The 14,300-nt window shown below is 47.9% G+C and overlaps 8 protein-coding genes across 8 annotated transcripts; 6 read left to right on the top strand and 2 right to left on the bottom strand.

Moving 5' to 3' along the window:
• Nucleotides 1–571: 571 nt before the first annotated feature.
• On the top strand, nucleotides 572–1,603 carry BKA55DRAFT_511730 (S-adenosyl-L-methionine-dependent methyltransferase; the record flags this gene model as incomplete). Its single annotated transcript, XM_046187736.1, has 1 exon — nucleotides 572–1,603. One exon carries the CDS (start codon nucleotides 572–574, stop codon nucleotides 1,601–1,603), a length of 1,032 nt encoding a protein of 343 aa, XP_046049459.1.
• Nucleotides 1,604–2,559: 956 nt separating this feature from the next.
• Nucleotides 2,560–3,636, top strand: BKA55DRAFT_690376 (uncharacterized protein; the record flags this gene model as incomplete). Its single annotated transcript, XM_046199489.1, has 1 exon — nucleotides 2,560–3,636. The coding sequence occupies one exon, from the start codon at nucleotides 2,560–2,562 to the stop codon at nucleotides 3,634–3,636; it is 1,077 nt and encodes a 358-aa protein (XP_046049458.1).
• Nucleotides 3,637–4,407: 771 nt separating this feature from the next.
• Nucleotides 4,408–5,532, top strand: BKA55DRAFT_644387 (RTA1 like protein-domain-containing protein). The gene is made up of 2 exons (XM_046197184.1): nucleotides 4,408–4,538; nucleotides 4,588–5,532. The coding sequence occupies exons 1-2, from the start codon at nucleotides 4,526–4,528 to the stop codon at nucleotides 5,463–5,465; spliced, it is 891 nt and encodes a 296-aa protein (XP_046049457.1). The 5' UTR covers nucleotides 4,408–4,525; the 3' UTR covers nucleotides 5,466–5,532.
• Nucleotides 5,533–5,675: 143 nt separating this feature from the next.
• On the top strand, nucleotides 5,676–6,986 carry BKA55DRAFT_675964 (glycoside hydrolase superfamily). Its single transcript, XM_046198081.1, has one exon. The coding sequence runs from the start codon at nucleotides 5,717–5,719 to the stop codon at nucleotides 6,749–6,751; it is 1,035 nt and encodes a 344-aa protein (XP_046049456.1). The 5' UTR covers nucleotides 5,676–5,716; the 3' UTR covers nucleotides 6,752–6,986.
• Nucleotides 6,987–7,183: 197 nt separating this feature from the next.
• Nucleotides 7,184–9,409, top strand: BKA55DRAFT_594287 (heterokaryon incompatibility protein-domain-containing protein; the record flags this gene model as incomplete). Its single annotated transcript, XM_046195651.1, has 1 exon — nucleotides 7,184–9,409. The coding sequence occupies one exon, from the start codon at nucleotides 7,184–7,186 to the stop codon at nucleotides 9,407–9,409; it is 2,226 nt and encodes a 741-aa protein (XP_046049455.1).
• Nucleotides 9,410–9,506: 97 nt separating this feature from the next.
• On the bottom strand, nucleotides 9,507–11,244 carry BKA55DRAFT_728254 (uncharacterized protein; the record flags this gene model as incomplete). The annotated part of the gene is made up of 3 exons (XM_046201171.1): nucleotides 9,507–11,029; nucleotides 11,076–11,169; nucleotides 11,219–11,244. The coding sequence occupies 3 exons, from the start codon at nucleotides 11,242–11,244 to the stop codon at nucleotides 9,671–9,673; spliced, it is 1,479 nt and encodes a 492-aa protein (XP_046049454.1). The 3' UTR covers nucleotides 9,507–9,670.
• Nucleotides 11,245–11,872: 628 nt separating this feature from the next.
• Nucleotides 11,873–12,484, top strand: BKA55DRAFT_690371 (uncharacterized protein; the record flags this gene model as incomplete). The annotated part of the gene is made up of 1 exon (XM_046199488.1): nucleotides 11,873–12,484. One exon carries the CDS (start codon nucleotides 11,873–11,875, stop codon nucleotides 12,482–12,484), a length of 612 nt encoding a protein of 203 aa, XP_046049453.1.
• Nucleotides 12,485–12,614: 130 nt separating this feature from the next.
• Nucleotides 12,615–13,671, bottom strand: BKA55DRAFT_690370 (nucleoside diphosphate kinase; the record flags this gene model as incomplete). The annotated part of the gene is made up of 7 exons (XM_046199487.1): nucleotides 12,615–12,814; nucleotides 12,868–12,933; nucleotides 12,981–13,025; nucleotides 13,081–13,139; nucleotides 13,189–13,232; nucleotides 13,292–13,322; nucleotides 13,400–13,671. The coding sequence occupies 7 exons, from the start codon at nucleotides 13,669–13,671 to the stop codon at nucleotides 12,615–12,617; spliced, it is 717 nt and encodes a 238-aa protein (XP_046049452.1).
• Between the last annotated feature and the right edge of the window lie 629 nt (nucleotides 13,672–14,300).

Below are 14,300 nucleotides of genomic sequence, written 5' to 3'. Positions count from 1 at the left end.
AGGGAAGCTCCGTTAACGGCAAAGGGTCGGCAAATCACGGAAAAGTCGTCACAGGCATCTTGACTCAAAGACCAACCAACGAGCATCAGTTTTACAACCTTGGAAGGCCATTGTCGATCACTTGTCGTTCTTTTTATTGTTTATGGCGGTTGACCAAACAAACCAAGATGTGGATTGCGTTCAATCTCAGTGATAAGAACTATGCTCTAGCACCGAGTTCGTGCCTGAGTTTTCCTCTCCAACCATAAAGTGATACGAGATAGGTAGTTAGAGCCAGACTTTAGGTCCTTGTCTATGTACCTAGATTACAGTTCAAGGTTTAAACCAAGTACTCTCTAAGAATGCTGTGTATTTTCGATATAGCCAAGGTATTATTAGAGAGATATTGATAATCATTCTACATACGCCTGCCTCATAAACCCGGGTATACGGAGTTGTAGTTATTCCGGATGCCACAGCCCCACCAAAAAGATCATCGCGGGGTGCCCCACACTACGAGATGCTTCAGTACACCACCAAAAAAAAAAAATAAGAGGAAAACCCTGCCGTCTCACTCATAGTCAAGAACGCAATGCCGAAATCGTCGGATAGCAGGCGCGGTGGTCCCCGTAAGGGGCCCTACGATAAGCCTGAAGCTCGCAAGTCCATCTTCAAATACAACACGAATATTGGCCAGCACATCTTGAAGAACCCTGGCATCGCCGATATGATTGTCGCAAAGGCAAACCTCAAACCCACCGACACCGTCCTTGAGATCGGTCCTGGAACCGGCGTCCTCACCACGCGTATACTAGAACAAGCCAAAGCGGTCAAGGCCGTGGAGCTCGACATACGCATGGGAGCCGAGTTGACGAAAAGAGTCCAAGGCAAACCCGAGCAGCAAAAGTTGGAAATAATTATGGGCGATTTCGCCAAATTGGATCTCCCAGAAGCACTCCCACCCTTCGACGTTTGCATCAGCAATACCCCGTACCAGATTTCGTCCATCATCATCTCCAAGCTCATCTCTCTGCCTCGGCCTCCACGCGTCAGCATTCTTATGGTCCAACGAGAATTTGGACTGCGGTTATGCGCTCGGCCAGGTGATTCCTTATACTCTCGCCTTTCAGTCAACACACAATTCACCTCCAAAGTCGCCTTGATCGCCAAGGTAGGCAAGAACAACTTCTCGCCGCCACCCGAAGTCGAATCCGTTGTAGTGAGACTGGAGCCGCGACCAGAAACGCCCGCCGCCAACATACAGGAGCTGGACGGCATGTTACGTATCTGTTTCTCGAGGAAGAACAAGACTTTAAGAGCGAGCTTTATTGATTCGGAGGAGCTCTGCCAGCGAAACTGGATCACTTGGGCGGCTATGGACCCTGAAAAAGTCAGCGAGCAAGACTTGCAGTTCTTTCGTGACAGCGAAGATACAATAGACGCTCACCAGTCTGTATGCGGAATTCCCGTTAGCAAGGCGACTCTCAAGAGCTTCATCCGGAGCAAGATCGAGCATGTCCTTGACAAGACTGAACTCTCTGAAGCACGATCAGCCAAGTGTGATGAGAACGACTTCTTACGACTTCTTTTGGCGTTCCGCGAGAACAACATTTATTTCACATAGCGTCCAACATTACGATCACAAAGTATTCTTTATCCAACCACATCTTCAACCCGGTCTGGCCAGTTTGAGACTCCTATCATCAGCACCACTATCGGCTCCTGTCCAGCACCAAGGAGATCCGAGTCCAGCGAAATAAATTCGCCCGAGAAGAGATCCCCGCTAGGACTACGGTCGCTTTATGAATGATAGAGAAGGAGAGTGAGGAGGACACAAGGGCTCGGAATGTCCCCCAGACCGACCTGCGCCAAGCCAACTCTCCAGTTTCATCCGAGAGCCGATATTGCGGCGCATTATACCCCGATAATGGAGATTATCATGACTGCATTGAAAGAGGAACAAAATAGTAGTCTACTGTAGTTTCGGAGATTCGAGGTTGTCACCCGGAAAAACTCCTCAGAGCCGTGTAGCTTGGCATGAATGCAACACCCTGGTTCATCCTAAATCGCCCGATAATTGTACACTGATGTCATGCCGCAGGTGAGAGAGCTGCATGGAATAATCCCAGGTTTTGATCGCTGGCTTACCTGCTGCATAAGGCCACGCGAAAATCCTCTTGCTTGTCGTTTTTTCAAGAAGATGCAATATGATTGGCTGCAGTAATAATTTGAGGCGAACAGGTTTCACAGTTCTGCCTCTTTATTGCATATATTTTGGGCCATGATAGTGAATCCTCCTGCAGCGCTCGATTCATGTCTTGCCTTATTCTGCGCGGTTTATGAAGGCTTATTTCCTCCGCTTGAAGCGTTTATTGTATCTTGTATGAAGCAAAACATTTGAGTAACTTAAGTTGAAGCAAATTCTTACCCTTTCAAGTTGTTCTATTTCAAGTGAATTTTTTTCTCTGCCGCTATAAATGCCTTGCTGGTTCAGTCAGGCATCATCTGATTTCATTGTCATCTGATGAGTCTCTGCCTGAAAGTGCATTCACGTTTCAAGAACTCTTCTCCAACTCAATCATGGCTACAGTCATGGAACCCAACCCACCACCTCCATTCAACTCTCACAGCCAAATGCCGGATATCAAAGACGCGATAAGAACGGCCTTCCCAAGGACAGCAGAGTTATTAGGCCTGCTAGAGCAAACGAAACATATTCGCTCTGATCTTGCTCTACAACAAAAGATCGTCTCAGACCTTGAGTCACAATTATCAGACTCTAACCGAGAACTCGATGGATTAGATCGCAAGCGTTTAGCTGACCTTGAGTCACATAAGAAATACCGCGATGGCCATGTAATGAAGTTTCTTTACAAAGCCAGTGGTAAAGAGAACTCATTTACAGGTCAGGCTCAGAGGGAAGAGCAAAATTACCACAACACACTTCAACAGGCACATTCGGCATCAGAACGCAATTCGAGCGTCAAGGCTAAACTGGATGAAGAGCTTCGGAAAAAGAATGACCTTGACCAGAGCATGCAGGGTTACCTTGATCTTCAGAAGCAGCTTGACGATATCTATGATGATATCTTTTCAGGCCCAACGCCAGATTTTCCCGAAGAGGACGCAAAGGAACAGCAGAGTAATAATGCACTAGCTGCTTATGTCGCTACAAAGACGGCCCTCGAACTGCATCAAAAAGCACTAGATCTGCTCGAGCAGGCGACAGCGACAATGACAGCTGGACTGCAACAGGTTGACAGGGCTCTACAATCAGGAGACATGAATCATCTTCGAGCTCTGAACAAGGGCAGGGAACTCGTTCAACAGAGCAAGATAACTGTTGATCAGCTAGTACAGCTCGGTGCGGATGTGATTGAGCTGCCACCCGAGGCCAATCCCCGCACTATGGAGGTCACCTCTAACCTGGGCGATGTCTGGGGAAAGGTAGACATCACTGGTGGTCGACAGGAGGTAGCGCGATGCACAGCAGCTCTGAACAACTGTTTGAGCAAGGCAAAAGAGAGGAAGTATTACTTGAGTAAAGAGCTCGAGAGGAAGGGTGAAGAGATGGATGAAGCCCGGACGGAGTTGCAGAAGGTTAGAGAGGGTATTTTCGAGGAGGTCATGGGTGATGATTTGGTCAAAGGTTCATAGACTGGCGTAGTATTCGGGATAGATACAGGGAAGATTAGACTCAACTCGGATCTCGGTTGATAGAGGGTCTTCAACCCACAATTAGAAAGCATTGTTCAGCATCTTCAAAGTCGAGGTTGTCATCTAAAGGAATGCTTCTGATTCGCCTTTTCGGCAACGGTCGCTTAAGTAGCCCAGCCTTTGACAGCTATGGTCTAATGTCAATGACAATGCCAAGAAATTGACAACGGTTGATTAATTTCTTAGTGTCTGTGCAGAAGACTACTAGGCCTTTCATGTGAAGTTCCCTTGAGGTTCGACCGATCTGGAGGACCCTTCTACATCACAAGATGCTTAATCTTTATGGAATAATTCATCTGACCAGACCATGGAGTTTATTTCTTTCCCCCAAGCATACAAGAACTTCGAGCAATCTTCTATAACTACTCTGTACTGTCTGTTTATTCACAAAACGTCATCTCGTTTCTGTCAAGTGGGTTTACCTATGACTATGAATGTCACTGTCCAAGACATGCGCCTTTCATTCCCACATTGTAGAGTCTTCTAGACAAGTCCCCTTTCTCAAAAAGGAAACCAAATCGTCAGGGACCGTTTTTCGCCAAATGTAAACGATTATTGAGACCCTTGGGGATTTTGACGGGTGCATGGTCCAGGGTCACTATTTCCATTCTGGGGAATAGCTACGAAATGATGATTCATGACTTTGCGCCAGGACCAGGGGTTTGGCGCTCGTCTCTCCATAGACTAAAGAAGCTTATATCAAAGCTGAATGTGAAGGGTCCTGCCGTAGGATTTAAAGATTCAACGTTAACCGCTGAAGATCGTTGTGTTACATCTGAATATTTCGTGATTATCAAGTATTAGCTTTGACTTTTCACTCGTCTTCGTCATGAGCAGCTCTGGTATGTTTACAATTGCACTGGACATATGATAGATATTAACAAGACTTAGGAGAACGCCCAATTAATGGCTATGTCGACCCAAACTTCCCCAACCCTAATGGCGAGTGGGATACGCCTGTAATCATTTACGGTTACACTCCCGCATTTTCTCTCGCCGTCTTTGCAGCAGCGTGGTTCGCCCTCTTCCTCGTCGTCCACCTCGTTCAAACAATCCGCTATCGCAGCTGGTACTTTATCACATTCCCAATTGGTCTTCTCTTTGAGATTGTGGGCTATGTTGCTCGCTCACTCTCAGCCAAGAAGGATCCGTACCATCTGCTGTACTTTATCCTCAACTACTTCTTCATCGTCACAGCGCCTGTGTTTCTCGCCGCGGGCGTGTACACTATCCTCTCCGCACTGATTCCACGACTTGGAAGACGATATTCATTCTTGCCACCAAAGTTCATTCTTTGGTTTTTTATCACTTCTGATGTTATTGCTACGGTTGTGCAAATCACTGGTGCTGCTCTCATTGGCGTGAGACAGTCGAACCGTGATGATCCAACTGACGCCAATAACATTCTTCTCGGAGGTTTGGCATACCAGGTTTTCTCCCTCGGTGTGTTCGTTATCCTCACGGCTTCATTCCTTTTCCGCGCTCGAAGGGAGGTTAGTTCGCGCGGCAAGAAGCTCAGCTTGTTCTGCGTTGCTTTCGGAGTGGCTACTATCATGATATATCTTCGAACCTGCTTCCGCCTAGCAGAGACAGCTGAAGGCCTTGGAGGACATTTGTATTCGAACGAGATCTTCTTTGCTTGTCTGGAGTTTGCTCCTGTGGCATTGGCTGTCTTGCTCTTTGCTATCTGGCATCCTGGAAGATGTGTTGGCAAAAAGGTCAGGGTGCAGGATTTGGAAAAGGAACAAACTCGAGTTCAGGACTTTTAGTATAAGAAAAGAGATACCCATTGTCAGTTAGTCTAAAGGCAGTAATCTTAATCAAGTTGTTGAATAGAAATCCAATCTGATCTAGACATGAAGGACCCTGCAGCTGTAAGTTTAGTGGCTGTCTACCCGCTGGAACCGAAACCTTCAGCGGCGGAGCTCCACCTAAGCTCCAGGGGCTGCTTATAGCTTCAACAAGCTCCAAGGTTGCCAGCTCATCCTCATCATCAACAACCTCACCTAACAAATACACGATGCCTCCTCTTCCCCCTTCCGCCAACCCTTTACCGCGGTTGATCACATATTATCAAACTCATCATGACTCCTCTGGAAATCTCATCTCGCCCCTCTCCCTCATCACACAACCTGGCATCGCCATAACCCACGTCATTGTCGCCGCCATTCACATCAACGACGATCCTCAAAAGATCACGCTCAATGATTATCACCCATCTCATCCCATTTTCCAGACTATGTGGGCTGAACTACGTGTGCTGCAAGCCTCGGGCGTGAAGGTGATGGGCATGCTGGGTGGTGCTTGTAAGGGCAGCTATGCACGCCTGGATGCTGACCAAGAGATGTTTGATCGGTACTACGGTCCTGTAAAAGACATGATTCGAGAGCGTGGTTTGGACGGCCTGGATCTGGATGTTGAAGAGGAAATGACCCTGGGAGGAATTGTGCGGTTGATAGACCGTCTACGCAGCGATTTCGGGCCAACTTTCATCATCACCCTTGCACCAGTCGCCATGTCCCTTCTTGACTTCACCAAGAATCTCAGCGGGTTTGACTACGAAGCTCTCGAAGTCATGCGCGGTCGTGATATCGCCTGGTACAACACACAATTCTACTGCGGCTGGGGAGATTGCAGTAATCCCCTAATGTACGATCTCATGGTCCGCAAGGGCTGGCCACCAGAGAAGATCGTCATCGGACTTGTCACCAATCCTGAGAACGGAAGCGGCTATGTGCCGATGAACCCTCTCAACATGGTACTCACGACGTTACGGGGGCGGTATGGATCATTTGGAGGCATCATGGGCTGGGAATACTTCAACAGTTTGCCGGGAGGAAAAGAACGGCCGTGGGAATGGGCGAGGGAGATGACCAAGTTGTTGAGAGGACATTTGTTATCGGCACCTGCACAGGCTACGCAAACAGTACAACCAACGGTGGTTGGAAGTGGTTCGAAAGCAAAGACCGAAGATGTTGATCCAGATGGACCAGGTGGACAAGATGCACCAGTGCCAAAACAGTTTGAGTACTACTCGGATGGGCTTGATGATTAGACATAGAAAGCAATCCGGCTTAGAGACAGATGGCTTTCACGTTGCGGGCGATGGCGACTGTATAGCCCTTCGCAATCCAATGCGATGAAACGAATAGACCCGTGTTACAAAGGCAGTCCACTTGTGAAGAAAGTCCAACATCCCTTATATAAGGCTTGTTACTGAGCTTCTTTTACAAATTCCGTCAATTTCAACACAATTTGTTTCATACATTTCAGGACAAGATATGTTTATGTCAACCAAATGGAAGTAATGGCATCGCTTTCCAAATCTTTATTCAAGGTACTCGATCTTTTCGGCTTTAAGGCTGGCATAATGCCCTGTCACCAAATGCGGCTAAGCACATTCGACAGCTCGCATCTTGACACTTACAACGAACAAAGCCGTGAGGTTTTCGTAGATGAGTCGTCAACATCACGACTCCCTGCCAAAATGAGGGTCGGACTGAGATCTAGTACTCAGTCGCTCGCTCAAGTCCAGCCATCTCATCTAGCTGCTGGTGCCACAATAATGGCGCTCATCATCAACGCTCAACGTCTCCGAAGCATCCTTGTAACAACATCACAATATATACACGACTCACTTTCGGTAGCTCTTTTCAACATCTCTCAGGCGCTTTTCGGGTTCAAATACGACGATAGCATTTTTAATCAGCATATACGCTTGATTCACCTGTCAGATTCAGCATCCAACTCGTCATCTGATCTCACTCTCCATACATTCAAACTCGATGAATGTCCGCCATACATCGCCCTTTCTTACACGTGGGGTCCGGTTACAAAGAGCACAATCTTTGATCAAAATGTAATTCTTTTGAATTCAAAGCCATTCCCCGTATTGCCAAATTTACACCATGCAATCAAACAATTATGCATCTCAAGACCAGGCCAGTACCTCTGGGTCGATGGAATCTGTATCAATCAGAAAAGTCTCCCCGAGCGCTCTGCTCAAGTAGCAATAATGGATATCATATACAACGGAGCTTTCGAGACCATAATATGGCTTGGTCTAGCCACAGATAAAACATCTAGGGCTGTCGAGCTGGTCCAAACGATTGCGAAAGGGGCTGAGTCTAAGATTATAGAATGGGGAAAGGTTCAGTCATACGGCGATGCTTATATCATCGATGATCCCGAGCTTCTAAAAAGGAATGGCCTTCCAAATCTTACCGAGAACGACTGGTTAACTCTTCGAGATATCTACACAAGACCGTGGTTCGGACGAGTCTGGATGCTTCAAGAAGTTGCCCTCTCTCGCAATCCGAGAGTTCTCATCGGTCATCACGAGACAACATGGGATTCGGTTGGCGACACAGCTGGGCTGATCAACATGTCCGGTGCCCTTATCGGTTTGTTTACTGTGGGCTCTGGTACAGAAACCGCGCCTCTAATCTACTCTCTCGTTCACGCTGCTGGCCTTCATGTTACTCGCCAATGGGCCCAGGACAAGAGTAGTCGGTACAAAGAGGTTCTGAGAAGCATTGATTATTCTGTTGGGATACGCCAAGACCACCCTAAGAAGTTGCTCCTGGAGCTATTGCTAAGTAACATTGGCTTTAAGGCCACTATTCCCAGGGATCGTGTTTACTCCCTGCTTGGAATAGCCAACTTCATGGAGCGTGCGAAAGGAAGACCTCGACTCGACGTCATTGTAGACTACGAATCTCCAAACAATGGCATCCTTATAGATCTGGGCATCAGCTTCTTTCGAGAAACAAAATTCCTCCATCTGCTATCCCTCGCTGGTATCACCAGCCGTGCCGTGCCAGCTGACTTACCAACCTGGATCCCCTCTTTCGAGACAGTTCACATCCCCGTTCTTGGCCCCAACTATACCAGGATGCTTCCATTCAATGCCGCTGCAGGGGAAGAAGCAGACTTTACAATCGACAGGTCTCTCCTCCATCTAAACATCAGAACGTTTAGTCCTCACCTTGGTACAATCGAAGAGCTCGGTGAGAGCTGGTCTGACGTTATTCAAGGGAAGTTTAACGATACGATGAAGATGCTTCTTCACTGCGGCACAACCTATATACCTACGGGCCAACCAATAGTTGAAGCTTTCTGGCGGACTCTTATTATGGACTGCGATTTATCCCAGAGGCCCGCACCATCACATCTCGCCAAGTCCTTCTCTAAGTGGATGCTTCTTGTCACTATCCAAGCCCTGGTCGCTTATCAGCACAAGAACCCATCTATATACGACCAATTCGATGCCTTAGAGCCACTTTGGACCCTGGCCAACACTCGAGACTCTACCCATACCCTACCCAAGTCTGGTGATATGATCCCCTTATTGTTTGAACTTGGCTTACGCCACGACCCCAGTGTTCGAGTTGACACTGAATCCGAGAAGGCCGCCAAGTTCGCTTCTTGGGGCAAGATATCCGCTCCCTTCGAAGCCTTATTACGTGTCAATCTTGCTGCAAGCAGACGTATTGCGAGAACCATTCGAGGTTACTTATGTCTAGTTCCTCTTCAGACCAAAGCCGGGGATAAAGTCATGATCGTCGCTGGCTGTGCAGCCCCATTGGTCCTTAGAAGATCAGGCCCCTCAGACAGCTGCTTTCAGCTTGTGGGTGACGCTTATGTTCATGGTGCTATGTTTGGAGAGCACATCACTGGCGAGTCCTCCTGGAGAGATATTCATCTGGTTTGAGAAGTGGCGTCATTCGGTTCGTCACGTAAATATCTTTACCAAGGTTTCAGTTGTGCTTGTCACTAGTGAATGATTTAATTATGGCTCATCATAGAGTAGAGTAAACTCATTGAAATACATGTCGAGAAGCGAAGGAAGTAATACCATATGAGCCGCCAAAATTGATCATCCCCTTGTTCATTCCTCATAACCCACATGACCACCATACGCCGTAAAACTCACTACACACTGAATACAGATAAAAGATACTCCAGTCCCATTTTACCAGCATGCCATCCAGGGACTGCACTGAGCCTGAATGTTGTAGCTGTTGTAGAGAGGGTAAGTACCCTTGACGGCTTCCAGAACCGGATCAAAGAACTCCTTGTTGAATCGCTCAGATTGGCAAGATGAGCATGGACCAGTGAGGAAGTTGTCGTATGTGGTGTTGTATGCGAGATAGCCGATGGTCTTCTGATGAGAAACATCAATAGCCTGGAGACTAAAAGACTCAGGCATGACTACCCAATGATCTGCTGTGGAGTTGCGCTTTCCTGGCACGGTTGGGTTCTGGTTGAAGAAAGTGCTGTTCATGCCAAGGTCATGGAGAGCTTTGATCATGATAAGCGTCAGATGAGAGTCAGAATCAATCTGGATGCCAGCACAGTCAATGTTAATGGTGTACCCATCCCCTTTCACCGGCTCACCAACGCACTTTCCAGAGTCCCGATCCCAGGAAAACTTCTCGATGAAGGCTTGCCAAGTGTTAGGCCAGTTGATGAAACGAGGGCTGAGGAGAATAGACACAAACAGCTTGCCAGCATTGGGGTCAGCTGGAGGGTTTGGTTCACCACCTGTGGGAGTAGGTGTCGCTGGCGGCTGCGAGACAAATGTAGTCGTGGCAGGGGGGGCAGAAGATGTTTCCAGGGTAGAAGTTGGATTTTCCATGCCGCTGGGACGAGGGGGGGCGCTGTTATCACGGTTGCAGACAAAGGCGGTCAAGCAGACTGCATCAGCGTTGACAGTCGTGTTGATGGCTGCACTGACAGGGCGACCACGGTAGGCATAGCAGGTGAGTTCTTGACCACCCTCCTTGGTGGTGACGGCAGACCCGGCTGGTTGACCGTCAGCAATCCTGGGGTTGATGTAGGCTGTCCAGACGACACCGTTAGACAGTTTGACAGTGGTTCCCTTGGGATTCCAGGGGTAAGTTCCATCTGCGTACGGAACTTCCACCTCCAGGTCGGGTGGAGGAGGAAACTTAGAGACGTCGTCAGGCCACTGAATGTCCTGGTACCAGTTCACCTGGCGAGAAGTAGACCATCCAGGGTGGGCTTTGTTGTTGCCAATGCCACAATCGGCAAGAATGAGGTCCTCATTGGGGTGACGAATCTGGGCTTGGGCAGTTGCCAGAAGGGCACCAATGGCCGCCAACTTGACAGAGATCATGTTTTTGAATGGAGAGTTTGGTTCGGGAATGTAGTGCTGGTGGTGGTTTGTAAGCTTTTGAGATTGAATGAGTGATTTGAGGCAGCAAATTGAAGGATTTGTGAGAACTGAGGAGATGCAGATGTGTATGAAGGAAGATGAACAGGAGAAGAGAGGAGAAGAGATGGGGGAGAATCTTAAAAGACTGGTATTCTGTCATGAGGAAGCACTTTGACTGGGTTCCTTCTTTTTCTGCCACAACCGCTTCATTCTGAGGACCTTGTTGGGGGCCTCTGAGGTCACTGTCTTGCGTCTTGGGCAGGAGCCCGCCCATCACGAACAGGCGGCTTGGGCTGGAGAGGAAAGAACACAGATGCAGATGACGCGGTCAATGCGCCTTACCTGCCTTCAGAACTTGTATTTAACATGTTCAAATGATCTCTCGCGTCATATTGAGATTGTTGGGGTTTGACGTGTGTGAGTATTCCATAGTGGAAAGAGAGGCCATCAATGGTGTTCGAAGAAGCACGAGGACCACGATGGCCTCACTCAATTGTATTTATTTGTGTCTGAGCAGAGTGGCATTGCCCCAAGATCCGAAGTCCAGAGTTTAGCTTCACGATTTGTGTTAGTGGAAGTTTTGGCAGATACTTTCAAAGTGATATCGCAGGTTCTAATGGTGATCTTTTCATCTTCGAAGTTCAACTTTTAGACTTATCTGAAGCACGCAATATGATAACGTCACAACAAGAATAAATGTTGTCCGTCTCTTTTCATGAAAAAACCCGATGGTATTTCCAGTAGCATAGCTCAACACCTTTAGCCTTTGAGCCTTTGTACCGCGCAAAAGAAGTTCGGATCGACAAATGCAAAGCAAACAACAGACGAATTTTTTGCTTTGTTGACAAGCTGGTTACCCTGAACTTTAGCCGGAACGCGGGCCAAATCAATCCGTCAGCAGCTCCACATAGAATTCAACGACGACTGCTGAAACTCTTGATTTACTTAACGCTACCAACAAAGCGCCTCCCCCAAGCTTGGATTTTTGATCTCAATATGCGTTGCAATTTGATATCTTTCAATTGGCGCCCCAGCCTCCGTGCTCGCGCTCCTGCGCGCATGAACACCTCATATCCTCGCGCCGAGTCAACCCAAGCTTCCCGTATCGACCGCATCACATCTAAGCTTCCTCGACGTTTACAAAAGTACACAAGCGGTTTACGCAACGCTCCAGTCTCGCACATTGTTTCATTCTTGATTCTTCATGAAATCACAGCAATTGTGCCTGTGCTAGGACTATTTGGCCTCTTCCATTATACAAATTACGTGCCAGTGGAATACGTAACGGGCCACTTTGGAAGCTATGTCGAAGATGGAGTTGGTCGCTTTGAGAGGTACTTCACACGCAAGGGGTGGTTTGGTTTTGGCCAGAACGAAGAAGACAAGGCTTCAAATGCAGCTACGACACATCGGGACTCCAAATCCGAGGATGCAGTTGAGCGCTGGCATAGTGGAGATGGACGGTACAAAGTGGTAGTTGAAGTTGCTCTCGCATACGCAATTACTAAAGCTTTACTGCCGGTTCGTATCATCGGCAGTGTATGGGCTACGCCATGGTTTGCCGGAGTACTCATGAGAGCCAAGGGAGTATTCACAAGCAAGCCTTAGTCACTCTGAAAACAACCACGAAGGTTTTGAGAAGATCTTGTCTTGATTTTGTTATACCCACAGAGATGAAGTCATCCCACTTGTATGTGCTTTTTCCATTCCGTCATTCAGGGCGTTACAACATTGACATTTAAGCCTTCTCGTAGACCCAGTTGAACTGGGCGGACTTCCAGGAGAGGACCTCACCCTCCTTGAACCAGAGAGCAATCTCCTTCTGGGCGTTCTCGACGGAGTCGGAGCCGTGGCAGACGTTGCGGCCGACGTCGATGGCGTAGTCACCACGGATGGTACCGGGGGAAGAGGCAAGGGGGTTGGTGGCACCGAGGATGGCTGGGCATGCAGTTAGAAAACCATCAAAAATGTTCAGGTGATGTGAAACTTACAACGGCCAGTCTTGACGGCATCACGGCCCTCCCAGACCATGGCGCAGATGGGGCCAGAGGACATGTCTAGATATGGTTAGAGTTGGTTGTATCAATCGGGTTTGGAGCCATACACTCAATCAGACCGGGGAAGAAAGCCTTGCCAGCGAGATCGGCATCTATAAAGATATTAGGACGAACTGACATATCGAACGACTTGTTGGAATGACGTACAGTGCTTCTCGAGGTGCTCCTTGCCGGGGCTGACAAGCTTGATGGCAGCAAGCTTGAAGCTATAAAAAGTCAATCTCTGTAGCAACAAGTATATACAAGACAGCTTACCCTCGGTTCTCGAAACGAGAGATGATGGGACCAACGAGGCCACGCTATGGGAGCCTTGTCAGCTCTTGTAAAGTCAATAGTATAACCGTCAAGGTTTGTTTACCTGGACACCGTCGGGCTTGATAGCGATGAAGCTACAACAAAGTTAGTAAAACATCCAAACAGAAGCATCAACCATGGTAGGGTGAAGCTTGATGGCGGGGTAGCTTACGTCTGCTCGGAGGAGGACATTTTGGCGATGTTCTTGTCTGGTATGACTTTAGATGTAGGAACAGAGTAAGAAGTAGAGGTAGAGGAGAGATCGACTGGAGGGGAAAGGCTTGAAGAAGGCGGTGAAAAGAGGATATAAAGGGCGAGGAGGGCGAAGAGAAGAGCAAAAAATCGCGGGGCCAGATTTTCCGCACTTCTCCGTACCTGCTGCTGCTTCCAATTCTTGCCGCTGGCGGCGGGGTCTTTTCGCTGGCGGGGCTCCTCAGCAGCCATGATGAGCTGGCGTTGAGGGGTCTTTGGGTGCGAGATCCGGGGATTTCACACGGACACGTGATTTAATTAGTTGTCGAGGACAGATATAGAAATTACTGAATAAGAGATCAGGAGTAAGGAGAGGATTGGAGAAAAAGAAAAATGGACGATACTATGAGAGTTAGCATAGCTCAAAATAAGACAATATTAATCTAGAAAGAATTTAAAAAGTAGTGAAAATTCTCTACTTACAAAACTCAAAGCGTGTAAATGAACTCTACCTGCATCAAAAAAGAGCTTCTAACATACAGTGCATCCAATAGACGCAAAAGCTGAGCTCAGAAGTCGAGAAATTGAAATGTTTCATTATCGGGTCTAATCTTCTATCGAAGCGTGCCCCGCCATCTCGGTATCCACTCCCCTGCGTCTGAAACCAACCCCAATCCGGAATGGAGTTTCACAGGGGGAGCTAAGGGACAGCTTGACTTGACTTCGACATCATCAAAGCTGAGGTTATCCCAGCATAAACAACAATAACATTCACTTCAACCCGCGACGAGACAGAGGATATAGGCCAGGGGACCATATCTAACGTCTACGCGTTTTCTCAATTTGATTGACCAGTTTCCCGTTCATTTATTTCACCGTGC

The sequence above is a fragment of the Fusarium redolens genome (assembly GCF_020744475.1).
Source record: "Fusarium redolens strain MPI-CAGE-AT-0023 chromosome Unknown BKA55scaffold_8, whole genome shotgun sequence".
Lineage (NCBI taxonomy): Eukaryota > Fungi > Ascomycota > Sordariomycetes > Hypocreales > Nectriaceae > Fusarium > Fusarium redolens.
The sequence above is the reverse complement of the archived record's forward strand: the minus strand, read 5'-3'. Positions and strand labels throughout refer to the sequence as shown.

Coding starts and splice junctions, on each gene's coding strand:
- BKA55DRAFT_675964 (XM_046198081.1), top strand. CDS start 5,717: ATGCCTCCTCTTCCCCCTTCCGCCAACCCTTTACCGCGGTTGATCACA.